The sequence below is a fragment of the Opisthorchis viverrini genome (genome assembly GCF_000715545.1).
Source record: "Opisthorchis viverrini unplaced genomic scaffold opera_v5_191, whole genome shotgun sequence".
NCBI lineage: Eukaryota > Metazoa > Platyhelminthes > Trematoda > Opisthorchiida > Opisthorchiidae > Opisthorchis > Opisthorchis viverrini.
The window spans coordinates 446,077-467,784 of NW_008751847.1; the positions used below are offsets into that span (position 1 = coordinate 446,077).

General features: G+C 45.8%; 2 protein-coding genes across 2 annotated transcripts in view; one reads left to right on the plus strand and one right to left on the minus strand.

Moving 5' to 3' along the window:
* Window positions 1–5,113: 5,113 nt before the first annotated feature.
* T265_07878 (hypothetical protein) overlaps window positions 5,114–21,708 on the plus strand; it is a gene marked incomplete at both ends in the record, with an annotated part of 38,369 nt that continues 21,774 nt past the window's right edge. Inside the window, 10 exons of the mRNA XM_009173528.1 lie at window positions 5,114–5,218; window positions 5,309–5,539; window positions 5,592–5,856; window positions 10,555–11,038; window positions 12,879–12,915; window positions 13,134–13,379; window positions 13,542–13,627; window positions 17,032–17,186; window positions 19,248–19,344; window positions 21,289–21,340. Of these exons, the coding sequence (XP_009171792.1) occupies window positions 5,114–5,218; window positions 5,309–5,539; window positions 5,592–5,856; window positions 10,555–11,038; window positions 12,879–12,915; window positions 13,134–13,379; window positions 13,542–13,627; window positions 17,032–17,186; window positions 19,248–19,344; window positions 21,289–21,340 (1,758 nt within the window). The remainder of the gene's footprint in view (window positions 5,219–5,308; window positions 5,540–5,591; window positions 5,857–10,554; window positions 11,039–12,878; window positions 12,916–13,133; window positions 13,380–13,541; window positions 13,628–17,031; window positions 17,187–19,247; window positions 19,345–21,288; window positions 21,341–21,708) is intronic.
* Window positions 11,781–15,874, minus strand: T265_07877 (hypothetical protein; the record flags this gene model as incomplete). Its single annotated transcript, XM_009173527.1, has 2 exons — window positions 11,781–11,939; window positions 15,782–15,874. 2 exons carry the CDS (start codon window positions 15,872–15,874, stop codon window positions 11,781–11,783), a joined length of 252 nt encoding a protein of 83 aa, XP_009171791.1.

Below are 21,708 nucleotides of genomic sequence, written 5' to 3' on the forward strand. Positions count from 1 at the left end.
GTTCTCTGTAAGCCTCAGATACCACTGTTGGGTCATTTGTCGGTTCTCCGTTTCTGTCCCTCAAGGAGAACGCGGATGGCTTGTTTCTGCGGCGATGTCTCATGTACTTGAACAGTACGTTTTTGTTTTTTCGAGCGAGGTCCAGGATGGTGGCTTGTTTCCGTATGTTCCATTGGGGGATTTCCGATTTACAGCGATTCCGCATTTTACGAAATACCAGCTCATCTTCTGTGTCCCCTGTGGTCAACTTTTTAAAAAAGAGTTGGTATCTTTTTTCCAGAAGTCGCCGAACCCTTTTTGGCAGCCTGCGGTTCCTCCGAGTGCGTGCCGTTTTTTTTGGGACGAACGTCGCGTCAGCCTCATGAACTTTCTGGACAATGGTCCTATATAGTTCTTCCACCGGAGCTGATCCCAGTGTGACTTGTTCAAGGAAGATGCGCATTCCTGAGAAGTCTGCACGGCAGAAGTCTCGAAGCTTTGGTGCATGAGCGTCACTAACTGTGCCATTGGGCCATTTCCGTCACCGTCATTAACCATTGGTGAACTTAGTCTCGGGGTCCTCAAGCAGGGAAGCGGCAGTTGTTGACCAGACTTAGTTTACTGATTAATGTTCTCGTACTTCGTTGCCAGGTCATACACTGCCCATCCACTCAACACATGGCTGGGTGATAAGACCTGTGGGAGGCAGATCGTCTTCTGGCATGCGGAGTACGTGCCCTAACCAGCGAAACTTATGAAGCTTGAGTATTTCCTTCCTCCTGGGCTACATTATTTATCTGAGCTTCCTACCAGACCTGACAAATGCTTCGGAGCTACCGATAGTCAAACACTGGGATCTTTCGTATGTCCTCTGCGCAAAAAGGCCACGTGCCTTATCCATAAAGCAGTATGAATCGCACCGCCATAGTGTGAACCCTGCCCTTGATAGACAAACTGACGCCATGTCTTCGCCATAGGTGTCGGAGGTTGGCAAAAGCTGACCTGGCTTTCCAGATTCGATAAATCCCATATCCAGCCAGTTCACCGGGACGTACACAGCTGCCCAGGTAAACAAATTTTCCTGCCACATTGACTAGCTCATCTGCAAGCGTGAGGTTTGGGTTCTATCCCATTCACTGTTGTAGCAGCCCTTTGCACTCTGCAGGTGTGAAGCGCATGTCGGACCGTACGGCAGAGCGGTTTAGGTTAGTTTTGAAGGATCTGATCCAGGGGTGACAATATCGTCTGCATACTCACTATCTGTGAGGGAACGTCCCGGGAGCATTTCAACCCCCGAGGTTTCGGATGCAAGCAGCACATCACTAACAAGGTTAGAGCGTAAAGGTGAGAGAGGCAGCCTTGCCTTACACCACTGGACGTCTTGAACTCAAGCGAAAGCTTGCCACATACTCGTACGCACCCACAGGAGTTCGCATACATTGCCCTCATAGGGGATATAAATTTTGAAGGGCTACCTCTTATCGTCAGACGCTGCCAAAGTTTCTGAAGATCGGCAGAGTCAAAGGCGACTTTCAGATCAGGAAAAACGACCAATGTGGAACGTACTAAGGACTAACGCTGTTCAAGAATTTGTCCTAAGTTGGAGATATGGTCGGTGCATCCTCGACCAAAGCGAAACCTAGCTTGATTCCCACGGAGTTGTCTCTCAGTATAATCGACCAACCTACGCAAAATGATGTCCGAGAGCACCTTAGATGCGACGGATACCAGACTGGTGCCGCGATGAATTTCGCATGACGTTCTTGTGTCCTTTTTTGAAGACTGGGATGACGGTTGATAAGCTCTATTTGGCTGGGATTCTTTTCGTTCCAAATTTTCCGCAGTGTGGTCGTAAGACTGCTCATCAGGACTTCGATACCCTTTTTTAAAAGTGCGGGGCACAAACCATCAGTGCCAGGTACCTTGTGGTGCTTAAGGATTGATATCTCACGCTAGATTTGTGTTGTTGATGGTGAGTTGTCGATGTTCCACTCAAGCCTGCTGTGGTTGTGTTGAGGGATACCAGCTGAACTGTTCTTGGAATTTTTTTCAGCCCATTGCTCAAGACGAAGTTTGAGGGAATGAATTCCTCTTCCGTCTTTTTCGTATATTGTTTCACTGACGCCCACCCTCTTTCGAGTCAGCTGAAAGAGGGCGCGACTGTTGTCTACAGGGAAAGCGTTCCCCATCTTCTAGGCCTTCGAAATCCAACAGCATTCTACGTACTTCTTCAGACTCCATATTATCCGCTGTTTGAGGGGTTTGCGTGCGCCATCACAGTCGCTAGTTGCTCGTAGGGCCTTTCTGGTCTCGATGATATCGAGTGATCATTTATTGTAGTCAGATGGCTTGACAAAGACTTCTGAAAGCTGAGAGCATAGTGTTATATCTGCTGCTTCGTCGGCCCGTGGTATCTGCTGCTGACCCGCTCCAGTGCCTAGTGTCGGAGACAAAAGACTCACAGAAGGGAACACAACAGCTATATTCCGAACAAGCGAGTGAGTGCGTGCGAGTGCGAGTGCAAAAGTTACAACGGCCCCACGCTATTTAAAGGGAACTTTCTGACATTGATCCAGGCTGTCTGATAGGCGTTAGTGATCACCCATCAACATCGATCGTGCCTCTGTGAAAAGCCTGAACGCTGATCACATTCGGTCGTGCTTCTGTGGCGCAGAGAACACTCATCAGGTTTTACTGAATTGACCGAATGATTGACTGGCCTGGATGCTTGCCGGCTTTCCAGTTGAGCTTTTGGTGGAGCAGTAGGTTCCGGGAATCTGACCTTCCTGATACATAGCTTTTTTAACCCGCTCCCATTCAGCCTACAAGCAATATTTGTCATCTACATCACTGTGCGCTTCCAGTCTAGTCAGGTCACTTCGATACACTTCAGCTACCGAATCTTGACGTGTCCCGGCCCAGCGCTGCTATCTTGGGGTGCCATTTACCGCGGCGAAGCATCAGTGTTGAACACTGATGTCATGCTGTCCATGATAATGATGATGCCACCTTGACGTGGTCGTCGGGCTTGAGTGCTTCGACGATCCCGCGGGCTACACTCGCTGGGAATACGTTCCACAAGGTGCAACCATACCAGGCACGCCAAAAGGAAGTAGTCAAATCAAGAGCAGTGAAACCCTGTAGGACGAGTAATCGTGCTTCGAAGCGGTTTGGAGGTAAAGTCGTACTCTTCTCTGAAATAGGAGTGTGGAGGCAGTAAGGTGTTTCCTCCAGGCGACCACCATGTCCATATTCATGGAAGCAGCGATGTCGCTTTCTTCCGAAGAAGGGTGGATTGGAAAAGACCGGGCCCTGGAAACCGCACACTCCAATCACCCAACGATACACTGTGACCGCCGGCACATTATTCAATACGGTCGAAATACTTTTAAAACCAAGATTCCGGTACTACTCAAAGGGCACCTGCAGCGCACAGCTGCATTAGGAATGAGACAGTAATGCCGTACTCCCTGCGTCCTCGGGCCATGCCGACCCATTGAGCCAACTGAGTCAGACTATTGTCATTGGCTCCAGGAATGGTCCTACAAGAAAACCACAATAACCGTAGCCTCACGGTGCAGACTTTTAAGTCAGAGACTAGAGACAGTGCCCCAGAATAAAAACCCTACACCCTCCCACCACCTTGTTGGTCAGACGTTTGAGTCAAAGGCTCAGGACGGGGCACCTCAACCAAACCCTCCTCCTAGCCCTGGGCAACCTCGAGTATCATTTGCCCGCACAGTTCTGTGTCCACCGATGTCCATCCCCAACCCCTTCCCATTACACAGGCAAACGTTGCTGGGCCATTTGACTGTCAGTTATCTGACCGATGGGCCTTATGCACCCCGCCGTCTATTAACAATAAACAAAATAACCTTTCGAAATGTACGAGATCCTTCCTACGGAGGAACTTTTAACATAGGTCCCATTGGCAAACTGGCCATTCTCGCTGAGACCTTGTACTCCCTTGAAGTTGATGTATTCTGCGTCTCTGAAGCACGCATACAAAACCCAAACGCGGTTATACATCTCAAAACGCCAACGACGAACTCATCTCTTCCACATTTCTCTCACCGTGTGTCCGGTGATCCGGAATCGATGACTCATGGAATATATGGTGTGGGAGTTGCACTCAGTCCCAGAGCTGAGCGGGTTTTGCTGGATTGGATCTCAGTAAACAGTCGTCTTTGCACTGCCCGATTATCCAGCTCAGTCAAGCTCATTTTTTTTCGACAAAAAGCGGTCCCTGTCGGCATATATCCCAACGGGCTGCAATTCTTACGCTAAGAAGGATATTTTCTATCGAGGGCTATCCAGGCTCATTCGCCAAGCCTTACTGTGGAAAGGCTTCTGGTGTTAGACCCTTTGTCGTCCTATGGCAGTATGCGAATCATTGATCTATGAGCATCCAGCGGGATTTCGACCGGGCGTGGTCTGCGTCGACCACCTGTTCACACTTCGCCAGGTATTAGAGCAACGCTATATGTATAACCGACCCACATTCTTGGTGTTCCTTGACTCCAAGGATGCTTTCGACTGTCATTTGATCAGTGCTGTCAACCACACTTGCTCAACAGGATATGCCTCCGAAGTTTGTGGACATAATCCGATCCCCATATTCACATAATGTTTGTGTGAGTTTATGCTGATCTCTCCAAAAGCTTCCCTACTAAAGTGTCCAACAAGAATACCCAACCTCTCCGTACATGTCCAACTTCGTCATTGATGAAATGGTGAGGCGAATGCTGGAACGTCCTCGAAACCCCAGTGTCTAAATTGTTGCCAGTGAGAACCTTGTCGATCTAGAGTACACAAAGCACGCGTCCTGCTGAGTAAACTGACCACCGTCATACTGTCTTTGGGCATGCGTCTTGCACCTTCAAAGTTCGAAGTCTTATTTCAGGGCATGCAGTCTCAGAGCATGCTTTGGAGGTTTTTATTCAAGTAGCAATGTCTGGAACGCTCGCGGACAGCCCTCTTGTTTATCACAATTTTGCGGTCCTAGTGAAGATGGCGTTTTTCGGGAAAGGAACTACGTTTCTATGTAAAATATCTGCGACAAATTCATTTTAGCTTATCCTAATTCGTGAGAGACTTCCTCGAATATTCTGTTGCGCGTCGCGTGTCACCAATCATGTGTACAACAGAAATTACAGACTTCCCTGAAGAGAAATGTGTAGTATTCGATGAGTTTAAACATTTTGACGAAGTTATGGCACACATTCACGCAATCCATACAGTGACTGANAGAGCTCGCTAACAAGAACCCCAGCGTAAGTGTGTCTTTTCCACCATTCTCTTCGTTTCAGGTATTTTTGACTTCTATCAGGAACAGCCTCATCTACTGGATCCGTATCTAGAGAGGCTAATTTCAGAGTGCATCTCCATCATTCGATCATCAGCTGATCGACCAAGGGCTTTCCACTTTGCTTTCCGTCTGTTATACCTTATGGTAAAAACTCGAGGATACAAATCGGTCATACGCCTTATGCCCCATTCAGTTGATGACATCGAGCCAACTATCAGCCTTTTGGTTTCTCAGGATATTGGTGACCCAGAGGTATTTCATTTTGAACACAGTACCGCGACCGGCTACTCCTTTTTCTCTTTAGACCTGGAAAACTCGCTATGTGCTTTTATTATGGCTTTCTATCCTTACGATGATACCATTCAGTTTGGAGTGTCTGGATTCGCCGAACGAGGTTCCCATTGTTGAGCGTGTGTTAACACAGTCCAAGATATATCTCTCTCGTGATGAACGCACACAAGAAGCTGCCTCGTTCCTTTTGGCGCGGCTCGTAACCCGACCAGATGTCATTCAGGTTCATCTCCAGCCTGTCGTCAACTGGTGTATTGAACAGATGCATACTGCCGACTGTGAGTCCGATTGTCTTCCCCGCGCCCTCCCTATGATACCCACACATTACTCCTGGCATTACTAGCTCATTTCCGTTGCTAGTGTGATCGAGATAACTCGGTGGTTAGTCGCGAACTTACTGACCGAAACGTCCGTGGTTTGAACTCGACCCCGGCGCCTCAACTGCCCCTGTTTAGCCTTCCTGGTTTCTCGGGTTGGCATGACAACTAGGCATCTAACGGCTGAACGAGCATTTGTTATTACCAGTACATTGTTTATTTAGTTTTCCGAAACAAACGCCTTCGGAATTCAGAAGCCCATCGCTCCGGTGAAGAACAACGTAACCAGCTCTTCGCCCTCGGAAGTGTCCAACTTGCATGTGCTTGTAAAGCAATTTAGACAGTGTTTATTTTCCAATACTGAACTGGAATGAGCCACTAATCAAACGGACTTGGAAGTGCTCTTTCGTTTGGGGTGTTCCTTCACCGAATATTCACCGATCGTGGACTGTCGAAGAGTTTTCATCAGCCTTATGAGTAGTTTCACTCATTAAAATGTACTGCGAATAACAAATATAGTACTAACTGGAAATTGGGGCGGCATGGTTTAAAACATTCATTTCAAGCAAATCATCGTAAACGGGATGCTCAACCGGATTCAGCTGAGTCTCCTGCCAATACTAAATCCGTGTGCATGTGAGGGTATTTTCCAGATGTGGACCTACTGTTCGAGCTCCTAGGGGGCTTAAAGTTTGTTTAGCTGTTTACCCGTTCTGTGGGCTTGGCAACGGGTCACTTAGACTAGGTCATTAGATCTCTATCCAAAACTTCAAGTGCATACCTACTGATTGGAGTGAACGTCCCTGGTCGCCCAGTTATGAAAGCTGTCGGGCAGGTATAGTAGGTAGTGGTCAGTGGCTTGTATTCATCTAGATACGCCTTTCCGTTCATACCAAGTGCACTTGAACTTCGTTTTTGAGATCAATCAAGTTCCCTTCTATTCTAAATCATTTCGAAATAAGTCTTGGAAATCAGGAAGTTCCACACTAGTCAACATTCAGCTTAACTGCTGTCTAGTTTGGCCTTGCTAGTATGAGACAAACGTTGCAACAACAGCCAAATCAAGGTGTGGGTTCATAACGGGTTGCCTGAATATCTTTCTGGCCGATAGGGGTTCGCTGCTGAGGGTAACTGACTGCATATCTTAATCAGGTTGTGGTGAATGGTGTGCAGTCAGATGGGAGACTTTCCAGCACGGATGAATGAGGAATAGTCATGGAATTTCGTCGAGGTCGTGAATCTTCACGTCGTGTACAAAATGACATTTCTTTACATTCACTTAGTGGAGATGGTGGTAATCATTCTGAATTTTGCTTTGGTTCGTGTATGGTGTAGAAACAGGCCTTTGACTATCAACCTCATCAAACAGACTATCTCTCTAATGAATGAGTTTTCGGAGACCTCCTCTAGATGTATGCTTGTCCCGAGCGGTGAAGATAACAATCAAATCAATTGCTCAGTTGTAGCATCCTTTCCATACCTAACTGCCATGCCCCCCAAAGGAGACACGAAGACTGAGATACTGCCAGGTTGCCCAAGCGTAAACAGGGGAAGTCGAGAGGCAAAGGTCGGGTCCGATCAGTAAATTCGCGCTCTAACCACTGAGCCGACACATTTGTTTCAGCCTTATGGGAATTCCTCAGCAATCTGCATCTCACAAAACCCCAGACAGATTCGAACCTGAGGTCCTCAGGCTATTAGTTTGAACATTTACAAACCCCACACTACCGATAATATCTGGATTTGGATATTTACAAGCTGATCGCTACTGGTTTAACGCACCAGGTATACTGAAACCTCAAGGTGATGAACATGACTTCGGCTTTTGAATAGTTGGATGCTATGGGTTGGGGAAGACATCGAATAGCAGGGTTTCACAGACGGAATTTCCTTTGAAACTAACGAAAGGAACCAGCTATACAACGTCTATTGGTAACTTGGTATGAGTGAATGCAGGAGCAGAAGCGTGTTTCTGAATCGGAGGATATAGGCAAAGGGCTAGAAGATGAAAGCTTCGATGAACGTCTCCCGTGTTAGTATCGGAAAAGTGAAGCAATAGACGTTATATTCAAGCGGTGAGAATGCCTGTAGGTTATCAGTCGTCAAAGCGGTATTGCCGAGACGTACTTTGAACGGAATCAAGGAGAGGTGAGTAAGAAAAGGAACCCTAACCTCAAAAATGACAGCAGTACTCTAGTCTGAAGTTCATTTTGAACCTATGGAGGGGATTTTGGGCAAAGGTGAATTATTTGCCTGACCGAAAGGCACACCAATCCTTGTAGTTGTTCGCGTCGCGTGAGGACCAGGATAAGTTGTCAGTAGAAGGTAAACCGAAAAGGATGAATGATGTGGAGTGAACAACGGTAGTAGATCTCACTAACGGATTCAAGTCGGAATGGAATTACGAACGGAGGTTGATGCTTGGGGAGAGTTGGCCGAGTCAGAGTTTTCGAGTTCTCCTAGTTCCAGTCTAGGGTACTGACAACATAGGTGTTCAGGACAGAAATGGCCTGTATCCATCCGTCGCGCAGTCGGATTAAGTGGACTGCTGAAAGAAGCCGAGTGTGATGGTTGATAAAAAGTTCTTCTAATAGAGGGGGAACGTTGAGAAAGGTTACAGGTCCTTAAGGTACTTCGGCGCTGATTTTCCAAGTGCGAGAGATAACGTGCTTGCATAGGACGTATGTGCAGGAACCTTCCAACCCGGATGACTAAGTCTGAATGGAACCCGTACGCATGAGACTTAAGGAGAAGATCTTCATACCAAACCCAGTCGAACGCCTTCGATGTATCGGAGGAATCCGCCGAAAGAGTCCAGAGAGAAGGAAAAAACGTGTTTCATGTAAGCCAACCTATCGCTCATGAAGTTATGGCAGTGGTCACCCAAAGGAGCGTTGTTTTGAAGATCACAGGAGAATTATCTGGTCATAACTACTTCAAGAACGTGAAAAAAATACCGGTTACGATTGTAGGTCAGTAGTTAGGATCAGAGTAGGAGCTAAGTTTGAGAATGGGAAGGACAAGTGAACTTTCCACCCTGGGCGATATCAGGTAGAGCGCGAATTCACTGACCGGAAGATCTGTGGGAGATCTGTGGAAGATCTGCATATTAACTTCCCTGCCTAGGCCTGGGCAACCCTGCAGCTAGGCACCGAAATGGTGCTACAGGTGGATGACTTTTTGTTCTAACCATTGTGAAACTAGCACGCGAAATGCTTCGAAAAAGGTCACTGCACCCTGTGATCTGTTGACTTAACCAACATCTGAGTGCTTTTGTTGACTTATTGGTTGTCAATTCATTCGTAATCTCTGCAGGAATATGCTACTAACCAAACGATTAGGTTTGCTACGCATTGTCATAAATATAACTGATATTCTCTATTGTAAGAGTCAATTGTAATAGAATTGACGTGAATAAGCTACAATAACGTTTGTCTAGATGGCTCACTCAATGTCCGGTACTACAATCACTTGTTTGCTGAAAGTGTCATAGGTCTTCATCTTTCTCGTTCCCTTCAACTGGCTGATAGAGGTCCCGGAAGTTAGGTTAGGTTTAACTCTATCAGCTCTTCAGATTCGAAACTTTGTTTGAGTACAAGGCGTTGCAGAGGGCTGAGTATCTGCTCGCATCATCAATTGTTACTTCTTCCTTTCGGTCTTTATCCTCTTCCTCTCTGTCAGAAGGAACATTTATTGTTCCATGTAAAGCGGTGATGATAGTTTTTTTGTGTGCACCCAATCGTTAAACGTAGGCGAAAATTGGTTTATTCCGTCCGAACTCACTTTACTGATTTCAAGGTTGGTCTGTTCAACCTCCTAACAATGTAAAGTTCTATCAGTTTCCACGTGTTTTGGAAATCCTTACATCCCAGCCGCTGTCCTCACATGACCTAAATCCTGAAGACGTTTACTGGTATATCTTGATGAACTGTCGAGTTAACTACATTGCTCGTGATACGTCAATCTCATCAACTTTGTTTTCTATGCAGCCGATATGGCACGAAGGCGGTGCATTTATTTCCTAGCCACGTTGGGATTGTAGTGTTTCTTGAAACTTGTCCAGCCGATGGCTTCTTGTTTCGACATATTCATTCCAATAGTGTAAGTACCTTGCTCGTAATCTTTTTGCCGTCTAATTCTTATTACGGCATTTTTTCATGGCTCTGTGGTAGTTAACCACCGGTGTATTACTGTGTATGGTGGTGATAGAACGACGGCACTGGAGTATTTTTCATTCTTTGTTTCTTGGGTAGTTTTACTGAACTTTTAAAGAAAGTTGATATCCAAGTGGTGAACTCTCATACAGACAGAGGCGAGATGGCCGAAGTGGTTAGAGCGCGAATTTACTGACCAGAAGGTCCGTGGTTCGAACCCGACCTCCATCTCTCGAATTCCTCTGTTTGGGCTCGGGCAACTTGGCAGTATCCCAGCCCTAGTGCAACCTCCTGGTGGCATGGCAGTTAGGTACCGAAAGGGTGCTACAGCTGAACGATACAGACTCAAAACTAGGTTCTCCAATCTTGACCTGAGCGACTTATTCGATGGATTAGCCGTTTTCCCATGACAACCTGTTTTGGTACCGGACCACATTTCTCACTTGTGTAATCCACGTGCTCTATCGGGACGATTGACAACTTTGTCTACTCATCTATCCTTCAGGCAGCACCGTTCATGGTCAAGCAGTCGCTTGTGGTATGTTACGGGTGTTAGCAAATATTTGCAAAATCGGCCTTCGTAAGGAGTTACTCCCTGTGGCGAACATAATATTGAAAGCAGTAATCAGTCTTCCATCAAATGTGGACAAGGGCAATCTTATTCACCGCTTAGAAGCGAAGCTGATACAACGTGTCGGCTTGCTTTTTTGCCCACCTCGGTCCATCGGCTGGCAGTATCAACGCGGTTGCCGTTCTCTGGCGGACAATTTGGCGCCGAAGTTACTCCAGGAGGCTCCAGATAACGTAGAAGTAACGACGAGTGACAATGCTCAGCCGACGACGATGACCACAAAAATTGATCCTAAGCCAGAACAAGAAGAGGAGGAGTTGGAGTTGGAGTATATCGACGAAGTGGCAGAAGTTATTGACCGTTTGATCCACCTGCTTCGCAATCAGTACACGGTTGTTCGATGGTCTGCTGCGAAAGGGTAATTCGATATTCTTCTTTATGATTCAACCCACAACGTTGACCATGCATTATACCTACCTCTTCACGCTCTCTTCATGTGCACACTGAACAATAGATAGTGCATCGGCACATAATATCCTATCGCTCAACCCTCTCATCATCATCATTGTCGGCTGTGATAACCGCGTACTTGTCGTACAGTAGTTGTAACTGCCACAGTTTCGTTCACCGACGATTCGGGGGGTGGGATTGGTCGCTGCGCACTGGAGGCGGGAGCTAATAAATTAATGCGTAAATACAGCACTGTAGGTGGACTGTTGAGTGGGGGGATTTGGAAGGGAGCTATGCATTGAAGTTAATAGCTTGGATGCATGAGCGCCATTGGGGGCGCGACTGGGCCATGTCTGACAATGTCTCTTCGCGGCCATGTGATTGTTTGACCGCCTCTGGCTCTCTTCCACCCTTCACGTGGTTGTGCGAAAAGAGCCCTTCGATGAATTCAGTCGACTGGCCTACTTAGCACGTGGCCAAGCCGGCGCAGTCTATGCAGTGTGATGAGGGACACTTTTGCTCTCCAGACACTGCCGTAGTGCCTAACGACTCACAGAGTCACAGGCAGCTTTCAGATCAAGAAACACAACCATTGTTAGCTGCTGGAAGCACTGTCGCCGTTCCAGAATCTGCCGGAGGGTGAACATATGATCGATGCAACCTCTTGCAGGATGGAACCCAGCTTGGTTTTCACGGATCTGCCTCTCCAGTCAACCTTCGAAGGATAAGGCCAGGAGCAACTTCGATGCCACAGCTAACAGGCTGACGCCACACTGGTTTTCACACAGCGTCCGCGTACCTTTTTTGAAGATGAGATAAATGAGATAACACATGTCCCATTTTACAGGCACCTTCTCTTCGCTCGACCCCTAAACCACTTTGAACGGGTAGTTTGGGAAGTGTGCGCAGTTACACAGGTTTAATCGCCTGAATTCGTCCCTTGCGTCACCGATGGTGAGCGTCACTTTAAGATGCTGGTTTTCGCGTTGTTGGTATCAACTTTTTTCCCATCCTCACTGACTGCCTGACATGAAAATCCTACGTGCATCCGTCAGTTGCACGAAACTTTTGATCAGCACTCAAAGTTTCATTCAATCGCTTATTGGCTATCAGTTCGTATTCACAAGAATCCACGGTAGGTTCATACTCATCGTAACCGAAGAGTGTCATGGAGTCTTTAGAACTTTCTATCGGTATTTACTAGGGATAATATTGTCAACATTTGCGATTGTGCGAAGTGTCTATCAGTGGATGAAATGTTCAGTGTTATATCGATGTTGACGGTGTTAAAAGCACAGGTCGTTCGTGTTACCGAACGGTAGTTGTGAGCTCTTCGGCGCAGACTGACCAGAATGCATAGCTTGTGGTCGCCACTGTTTCTAGAAATACATCCGTTCATTTCTATCTCTTGAAATGGGAACGGACTACTCCTACACAATAAATGGCTTGAGGTGGGAGACAGATGGAATCCCGCTAGCTTTACTGTTTGTGATCGTGTCAGACTAAGATGCTTTGAACTTTGGAAAGTAATCACGCAATTCGGGTATCGGCATGACCTGTTGGCCATCGTTACAACGAAGCAACGAATCCGTGAGTACCGATAATAAATCGTATGCACGCGACGATTTGGTCGCACAGATTCTTCACTGGTGCGGTGATGAACGAGATTCGAACTCCTCGTTTGCATGTATCGCAACCTACGTTGATGTTTTTGTGCACATCTCAAGAACCCATTTTTTTATTTTTGTGCTCTGCATCAAACATGGTTACACTGGATAAATTATTTATGTTTCTTCATCCAAACGTAGACTGGGACGTATGTGCAACCGACTTGGCAGCCCGATGGTTAGCGATGTTTTGGCCGCACTTCTATCCTTGTGTACACGTCTCGAGCCGTTCACCGCCTGGCATGGTGCTTGTCTTGCCCTGGCCGAGCTGGGTCGCCGTAGCTTACTGCTACCTAGCAAGCTACCTGAGGCAAGTCAACTTGTCGTAGTATCCCAGCATCACGTAACTAACTTACCTAACTTAGTTATCTAAACTTTCCTATCTCCACCTTACAGGTTATTCCCGTGGTTTTACGTGCGTTGTTCTATGACGAACGTTCTGGTGACCACAACTACGGATCAAACGTTCGCGATGCTGCCTGCTACGTGTGCTGGGCCTTTGCTCGAGCCTACCGTGCCCAAGACTTTTCCCCTTACGTGAACCAGGTTGCCAGTGCACTGATTTTAGTCAGTTTGTTTGATCGCGAGGTAAATGTGCGACGGGCAGCGGCAGCGGCTTTTCAGGAAAATGTTGGACGCCAGGTAGTTATTTTAATTTTTACTACTTGCCGATGTGTTGATAGTAGTTCTTGCTGGTGATGTGCATTTTTTGCTCGCCACCTCCTGGACTCATCTCTGCCACCGAGTCGCTGTACAAGTCCACAGTGGTGTAATGTGTCCTCATTGTTTTTTGCACCCATCCAGGGACAGTTTCCACATGGTATTGATATCATCACTACGTGCGATTATTTCGCCCTGCGAAACCGAACAAACTGTTTCCTGGAACTCAGGTAGGTATCTTTGTGCTTCTGCGGTTTCTCCTTACCTGAGGACCGTCTCTCCGTTAACGGCAAAAGTTTTATATAGATCTCTTTCGGCATCTAAATTTTCATGTTTATGACTAAGACCGAGCTATCGGCTTCCTGGACCGGAACTTTTCCTGTTACTGTCAGGCGCCAGTCCGAACACGCGCTTTTGAACTGAGTCATTTTTTCGCCCACCTCTAGGAGTTAAATTGTACAGGTGCGCACCCACACAACTTCAATACAGATGTATTGGATTGTGATGGTAGTTGACAGAAGTGATTTCAGTACCATCCGTACACTGGTGTTGACCATGACTCCATAACACGATCGCGGGCGGGCTAAAAGTACGGACTTGCTTGCTCCGTTAGAGAAGCAATGGTCGCGAAAAACGATAAAAAGGTGGACAGTGAGGGGTCTAACCCCAAAATCCCTGTTCGTCAACTTTCATATCAACTCAGTCGACTCTATCGTTGATTTTGTGATCTAGATCCCATATTGATAGTACACCAGAGATGAGTGATATAAAAATTCACTCTGAAATGAAGAGTGTATGATAAATGGAAAATCAAGCAACCTGACGACAACCAACGGACCAGTGGGCTCGAAGAAAAAATACTAAAAATAGAAAACTCAGTGAACAAACCAACAACCACGTTATGTCCGTATTGTACGATAGATGAGTGGGTGCTCTAAGCATAGGCGAATTTAACTCCCGAAGAGATTCATTGTGTCCCACTGCTTCTCGATAGTTGGCAACACGTCTAAAAGCGCAGTGTTACTGATAACGCTTGTTCCAAATAAAACAGAGAAGCACGAAGGCACTATTCGATGATTGTTCGCAATCATCGTGCTTATAACTTGATTCCACACATAAATGGTGGCAACAAAACGTTGTTGCCTGGAAGGGAAATGTTCAGAGGTTGTCTGTTGACATTAATAGATGTTTCTTACAAAATCGTGGAACCATTAAATCACTTATATGGCGGTCTCAGCACACGGTGGATCCCACTTTAAAGTCACCTGAGTCGACAGTATGCTATGCAAAACAAAATCTTAGGCCAACAAAATCGACAGGAACAACACAGCACCTTCGGATAATGGAAAAAGTAACGCACCAATTTTTTTCTATGCAGGGGAGCGTTTTCGCCCTAGATGTAACTTAATCACACCTAGTCGTAATATCATCATTCTTCATAAGGTAAAAGGATAAGCCTCTTTATTTGGCCCCCCTCACGACGAAGTGGTAGAAATAACATCTTTTTTTACCATTTCCTTCCAAGGTAGCTGATCCATCTTCATGGTTTTGGGAGCTGCATGAATATACTTAAATGGATTTCTAAGCTGTCCCTCAGTAATACTATCTGTTGGTTTACTAAAGTAAGCTGCTTCTTCTGTGTTCCACTTGTCCCAATCCGATTACCACGCAAAGGACCAGAACTAATATGCGTTCACCTTAATGCTGCGTCCGTTTCGATTATCGTTCTATATAGTTGTAGTTCAAAGCTGTTCTGGTGCAAATAGGTAATGTACTTCGGTATGTCTGGTACCAACACCAGACCAGTGCACTGGCGAAATCGGCTACTGAGCTCCTCTTCACCCACTGAGAATTCCGTGAAATTTTCCAGGAATCATCTGATTTATCTTCGATGTACTCGATGTTACCGAAATTCCGAACATTTCGTGTCCACTTTCAAGCGCCGTTCTGTGTAACTTACCCAGTAACAGAGGCTAGTTGCTTAGTATTCGTAGCCGTGCTGAATTCTTCCACGGCTTGTGGGTCATACACAACTGAATTTCGACTGTTGTCTGTTCCCATTGTTCCATGAGTTTTTCAATCTATGGACTTTTTTGCACAACTCCATCCTCGTATAATTTGGCACTCTCGGTTTCGAACAAGATTTTTTCCACCGCGTAACGTAAGGACTTCAACGAACATTTTTTAATCACTTCGAAAGACTTAAGAATTTACGTACAATGATTATCGTCGGTTCGTATTGATTGAATTCTTAGGATGCATTTGAATCGATAAAGTGCCCTTAATCAGCTGTGAGATGCGTGTCTCTACTCCCTACTTTCATCTTCCTCATTGTCCTCATGGGGACGAGATGGCTCAAGTGGTTAGAGAGCGAATTTACTGACTGGAGGGAACCCGACATTCGCCTCTCGGCTTCCCCTGTCTAGACTTGGGCAACCTGGCAGTATCCCATGTTTCGTACTCCCTCTGGGTTGCATGAAAACTAGACACCGAAAGGATGCTATCGCTGAACGAACATCCACTACACCACTCAGCCGTAACTCAAACCCATCAATCGTCAAGCTCGAAGTTGCGTCCGACCCTTCATGATCTTATTCGCACAGCCCCGCGCCATTTCGCTTTGTTGTTTGGATAGTTATCCTCCTTGTTGTCCGTCTATGCGATTCGCGATACTTGTTTCTTTCTTCTGTTTTCAGGCAAGGGTATGTTTTTTGAACAGTTCACCGCATCAATGACCCCAGGATTATATGAGCGAAAAACTGGAAAAAGAATTTCATATGCCGATATGTACAAAAGATGGAAACTATAATACGCATTCATAAACACACTGTTACTAATGTGACTCAGTGACCTCCGGTCGGTGCACAGTGCTCAGTGTACTTTTCGATTTTTAATGATTTCTCATGCTCATTTATGCAACACACATCTGTATGAAAATGGGCATAGATCACATGTATGGTTGAGTTAATCCACAGTCACAAATTTTAAAAGAGGGAAAAGGGCACTCCCTCAATGAGTCACAAAGTCCAGCGGAACACGTCACTTTCAGGTTAATTCGTTCCGGTAAAATGACTCGTGCTTGCCCATCTGTTCTATTTTCACGGCTTGGACTGACTGTGACGTAATCCAGTTGGCTTAATGGTCTGTTAACCCGTATACTTTTTCCCTACTCTGTACTTTGCAGACGTAGACTTATCCAGAGGTACACGTGATTTATGTCTATACTATCTCACCTTCAACTAAGTAAATTCTGACTTCAAAAGCAGAAAGGATAACATCAAACGCGAGAAGGCCAATTGCACTGCCACTCCGCTGACTGGATCTCATCGTATAAGCCAACCCGGAAATGCTAAGACCCGGTGATTGTTGACTGACAAATCCGTCTCAGGTGCCAGCCATTCATTAATGTTATATATATACTCTGTTACGAAAATGATGAACTGAAAAAATGGAAGCACGCTGTTTATTGTTGCAAAATTATGGAAACATCGTTAACGTTTTTGTAGACATTTAATATACTTGTCGAAAAACTAGCAGAACTATTCTATTTTCCGTGTGCTTGTACGTGCGAATCTATTCTGGGCGTACCAAAATGACAGTGTTGACGGCTTGTGAATTCTTTTTTTAAACCTAGTGTTTTTGTGGCCCAATTTGGAGACTACACCAGACCGATGATTGATCACGTGACGAAGGAGTTACTCGCCCACTGGGATAGCAACATAAGATTTCTTGCTGCACGTACATTGAATTTGTTGTATCCGTTCGAAAAGGAGCACATGTTACAGACAAGTGAGTTTGATCCCATTCCCCCCCACGCCTTACCTTTCTTGTGTCCATCCTGATTTGTCACCTCACCCATCCAACATCCCTGTTATTTTAATAGCAGTTTTGCTCTTATCCTGAAAAAAAACAGCCGGTTTTAAATCCCTTGGTGGTTAACATCCGCACTCATCTTTTGTTCGCCTGCGTCCTCCCTTCGCCGCTTGTCCACAAAGTATACGCCTGAGGTGCATAGTTTAGAAACCGCTGCCTTGGACATACTGAAGCATTGTGACCCAGGTCAATGTGAACAAGGCATTAAAGTCACGGAACAAATTCACTCATACGCTGTCCTCCACCGCCAGAAATGTAAGACGGTATTTGAGACATACACAGAGCGGTTTACATCACCTATTCCATTCTAACGCATCTTGATCAGTCAGTGAAACCAGGGCAGTCTCAGAGGAATCCTTCCCGTTCAGAAAAACCTGGTGGTTACTATGAGACTGTCTTGTTTTTTTTATTGGTCATGTTGCTATAATCTCATGTGAATGATGTAAAACTGTTTGAACTATGTCTCTCACAATGTTTCACACGTTTTACGGTTGGAGAGTGTACAAAGTGAACTCACTCGGCAGCTTTGTTTTTCATACTACCCTTTTCAATCGAAACTAATTCGTATTTTTATGAGCCTCCATGGGTCATTGTGGTATCCTTGGATTAGATGCCCACTGAAATAGGCATCCAGATAGGATGCACCTGATGACTCGTTGTGCAACATTCCCTTGTTAGTACTGTAATGCACTACCCGTAAGGTTGCTGAAAATCCGTCGACAGCCCACGACCGATTTCGCCCTTTTAGGGGCTTCTCAGGTAGGCGCAGTCCCCGGGTTTCCGTCAACCTTGAAAAACCAAATGAGTTCGCAAAGGAGTTTGTATTCTCTAGTCTCTTGTTAGCTTCCTACATATCCGAATCTGCTCTTTTGAACTGTTTCGGGTAAGCAAACTTGCATTCATAGATGCGACCCTACTCCTCATAAGTAGCCGTTCAGACATACAAATGTAAGGCGATCTGATGTGAGTTAACAAGGAATATCGGCATACAACGCACGCGACCGCATATTTGAACTCAGCAGAAGATACTGGTTTAGGTACAACGTAAGGTTGATAGGAACTTGGGGAATGCGCCTACGCGATGAGTCCCAAGAAGAGCGGGACCGGTAGCGGGCTGCCCAATGTGTTAAGTCAGGGCAGTATACTTGAGTGTATATCAAGTGTAGCATGAGGCCACCTTTGCTCAACAAATCCCGTTGAAGAGATTCATTTGTCTTCCCCGTCAACGATCATCCTCCTCCTGACTACCCTTTTTGCTTGAAAGCATCTACTGTATCCCGTAGCAGGATTCGGGAGAGCTGTTTTCATGTAATTCTTAAGGAAGAGGAATGCCTCGAGATCCCGATACGCAACGCATAGGGGACAGCCGGAACAATGCTAATAGTAACGACGAAGTTAACGTGGAATCTAAACAGCTATCACGCTATTATTTTGCGTAATAGATTGGACACTTGGATTTGCCGTGGTCGAACCCGTGATTTGATCTGTAAGAGCAGATAGCTGCTCACTGCTTCTTCGACTGCATAAAGACGCCATGAAATCGTATGCAGCGGCGCACCTTACTAATAAATCAAGTAGCGAATTAAATGAAGATATCCATCGCGATCTTTCGCTTTCACCGGATCATATCAATTTAGCGTTGGGGAACCGGGTCAGGCCGAACAGTACCTTGATCACCTTATGTTGTCCAGTACATTGATTAATCTAGTGTGACCGATGCCCATCAACTGATAACCGGCCCGACACCTGAACCACCAGGTGGAAATGCTCTATAAGTGAGTCACTCTACGGTTAATACAAGTTCGACGAAATAGATAGCACGACCTTATTCGTTGATCGCTGTAGGTCATCGTTCTCCAAATTTTGCCGCTGTGACTAGGTTCCTCCTGTCACACAAGCTTTAGTGGAGCCAACGACCTCTCCTGTTACATCCACTTGATTGCTCATCCCAGGCGCACATCTATTCTTGAATTGCAGTTTTGCCTGAGCTAATCGCCAAGTCCACGGATGGTTCGTTGTACGCAAAACAAGGCAATATTTTTGGAACAGCAGAGCTGATAGCAGCTGCGAAGGGGTGAGTAGGCAGTTTAGTTTCATATTCATTCACTCTGTAAACATCGAGTGGCTGTTATTACTCTCCGACACACCAAGTTGAATGAGGCTAGAAATTCACGGGCATCGCCCCCGGAGCCACAAAAACATGTGTTATCCTCTGTGATACGCGCCCAGCCCCTTTTGCCTATCATTCCCGAAGATGACACTGGTGTCAATGCCTCCTAGAACAGGTGTTCTTCTAACGCTTACAGCGTAGCACAGAACACTGCACAGCTGCATACAACATGTAGCCAAGCGTCGAAAGGGAGATTCCGTTGGTAGGATTTGAATATCTGTTTTTCTCAGTGCATAATGTCTAACCGGAGGGTCGTTTTCAGGCAGTTCTGATACATCGCTGTTCAGAAAAGTCTTCCAAAGTGTCTACGTCCTTTAGGCGAAAATTGCCATTGGAGAGGTAGTTTTGTTCACTTGGTCAATAAGAGCCTTGATACGCCGTAACGAAATGAAATGCCTCCGAGTTTCCAAATTGTAAATTTTATTATTCGTCCTGTGTCAGTTATTTGAATCGCTGCATTCTACCCCTGTTATAGCCAGCACCCATTCTGATGCTTTATCCACGATGCCCCATTGGTGTCTAGCATACTGGGTGACTGGTGATCACTGGTGGTTGTTTGTCCATGTAGTGGTGTACTTTTCCTGTCACATGTTTCCAACTTTGGTGTGACGATGAAGTATGCACTGCACTTTCGTCTAAAAAACACTCGAGTGTGTTCAGCTGGACCCTCATTTTGGCGAGGCAAGTGGAGAATCGATTGTGAATAGCGTTGTATACTTTCGTCTGGCGCACCCAGTTTGACCCCTTCGTTGGCGTCTTCGCGTCTTGTTGTTGACCGTTAGAGGTGTACGAGCTACTTTAAGCGACATTCACCGTATATTCTAAGAAAGTCCATCCATTTGCGTATACTATATGACATGCGGATGACCGATGGCGCTTACTCTCAGCATGCGAACTAGGCCAGTTCGATTCAAACTTAATGTGACCTTTTCAGTGAACATCTCATTTCAATACACAGTCACATAAACGGTGGCCTTCCACCGAACTCATTCTCTTGCAGCTTATCCCAACCCTAATGGCGCAGGCCAATGTTTTTCTGGTATAGGTTGGTACGGGCTTGACTTCAGCATTAATCGTTAACACACAACATACAAACTGCCTTTTGGACCCACATCGAGTTAGCTCCTCCACGAGCTATTCGTAATGGCTCAGCTGTAGGGCGCTTTTGGCGCCTAGCTGCCATGCCACCCGAAGGAAGCACGAGGGCCAAGATACTGCCATGTTACCCAACCCTAGACAGGAATCAGTCGAGTTACAGAAGTCGGGTTGGAACCACGAACCTGCCAGTTAGTAAGTTCGCGCCATAACCACTGAGCCATCTTGAGCACACGAACTACATCGTACGGTGTGAATAGCAATCCAGCCGAGTTTTGCCACACCATTAATTCTACGGTCCATTCAAAAAGAGAACGTCAAGTAATTTTGTCTTTGTGTGTAGATGCTTGAGCATCGCTTTGTTATATGCTTTTTAAATTGTACCCTGACTGTGGACAGTAACTGTCGTTTGTGAAGTTGTTCATAAAATTGCTCTCAACGTTGATTGGTTGACTATCTTCCCCGTGTAACTTAAACTCCTTTCATGAAGAACGAGGCGACGATTGTAGGTTTTCTTCACCTATGTGGCCCAATCGCGCACCATATCCAGGCTAAGTTCTTCTTTCCCAGCTTTGATCTACTCAGCAAACGTTTGTATCATATCCCAGTATTTGCCATGAACCTTGGCAGCGGTTCTCGAAAGTTCCGTCTTTCTTTTTTACTATTTGTCTTGTCTTCAACTCATATATTTGCTTTTTTCCTAGTTTGGCTATCACGTCACTATTATTATTGTTATTATTGTTGTACCTTTAGGACTCCCTTGGATGAACCCATCCTTTTGGGAATCAAGGCGATTGTCTCCACAGTAAGTCCTTCACGGCATTCATCGTACCGTCAGATTTTTTCTGCAACAGACGGTAGATCACTTATCACATGCCTCAAAAATGCAAACAGCAGATGCCAAACCTACCATTGTCAGATAAAAACTGAGCGAGGCGGTTGTGGCTTCTGATGCTCGGTAAACCCTAATAGCCCTATTATGTAATTTGTTAGTCTATCTTTTATTAGCGGCCCACTGGTTTGTGTCTCGTGGCTTTACCATAAAAGGGAGGCCATAAATTTACGGGTTTTCCCTAACGTATGAGTTTCAGAACCTTTTCTCTCCATCAGTTCCCAACCTGTCCTCCAAAACATGAAACGGTTTTTTGCCGTGGCTCAAAAAACGTCATGAGC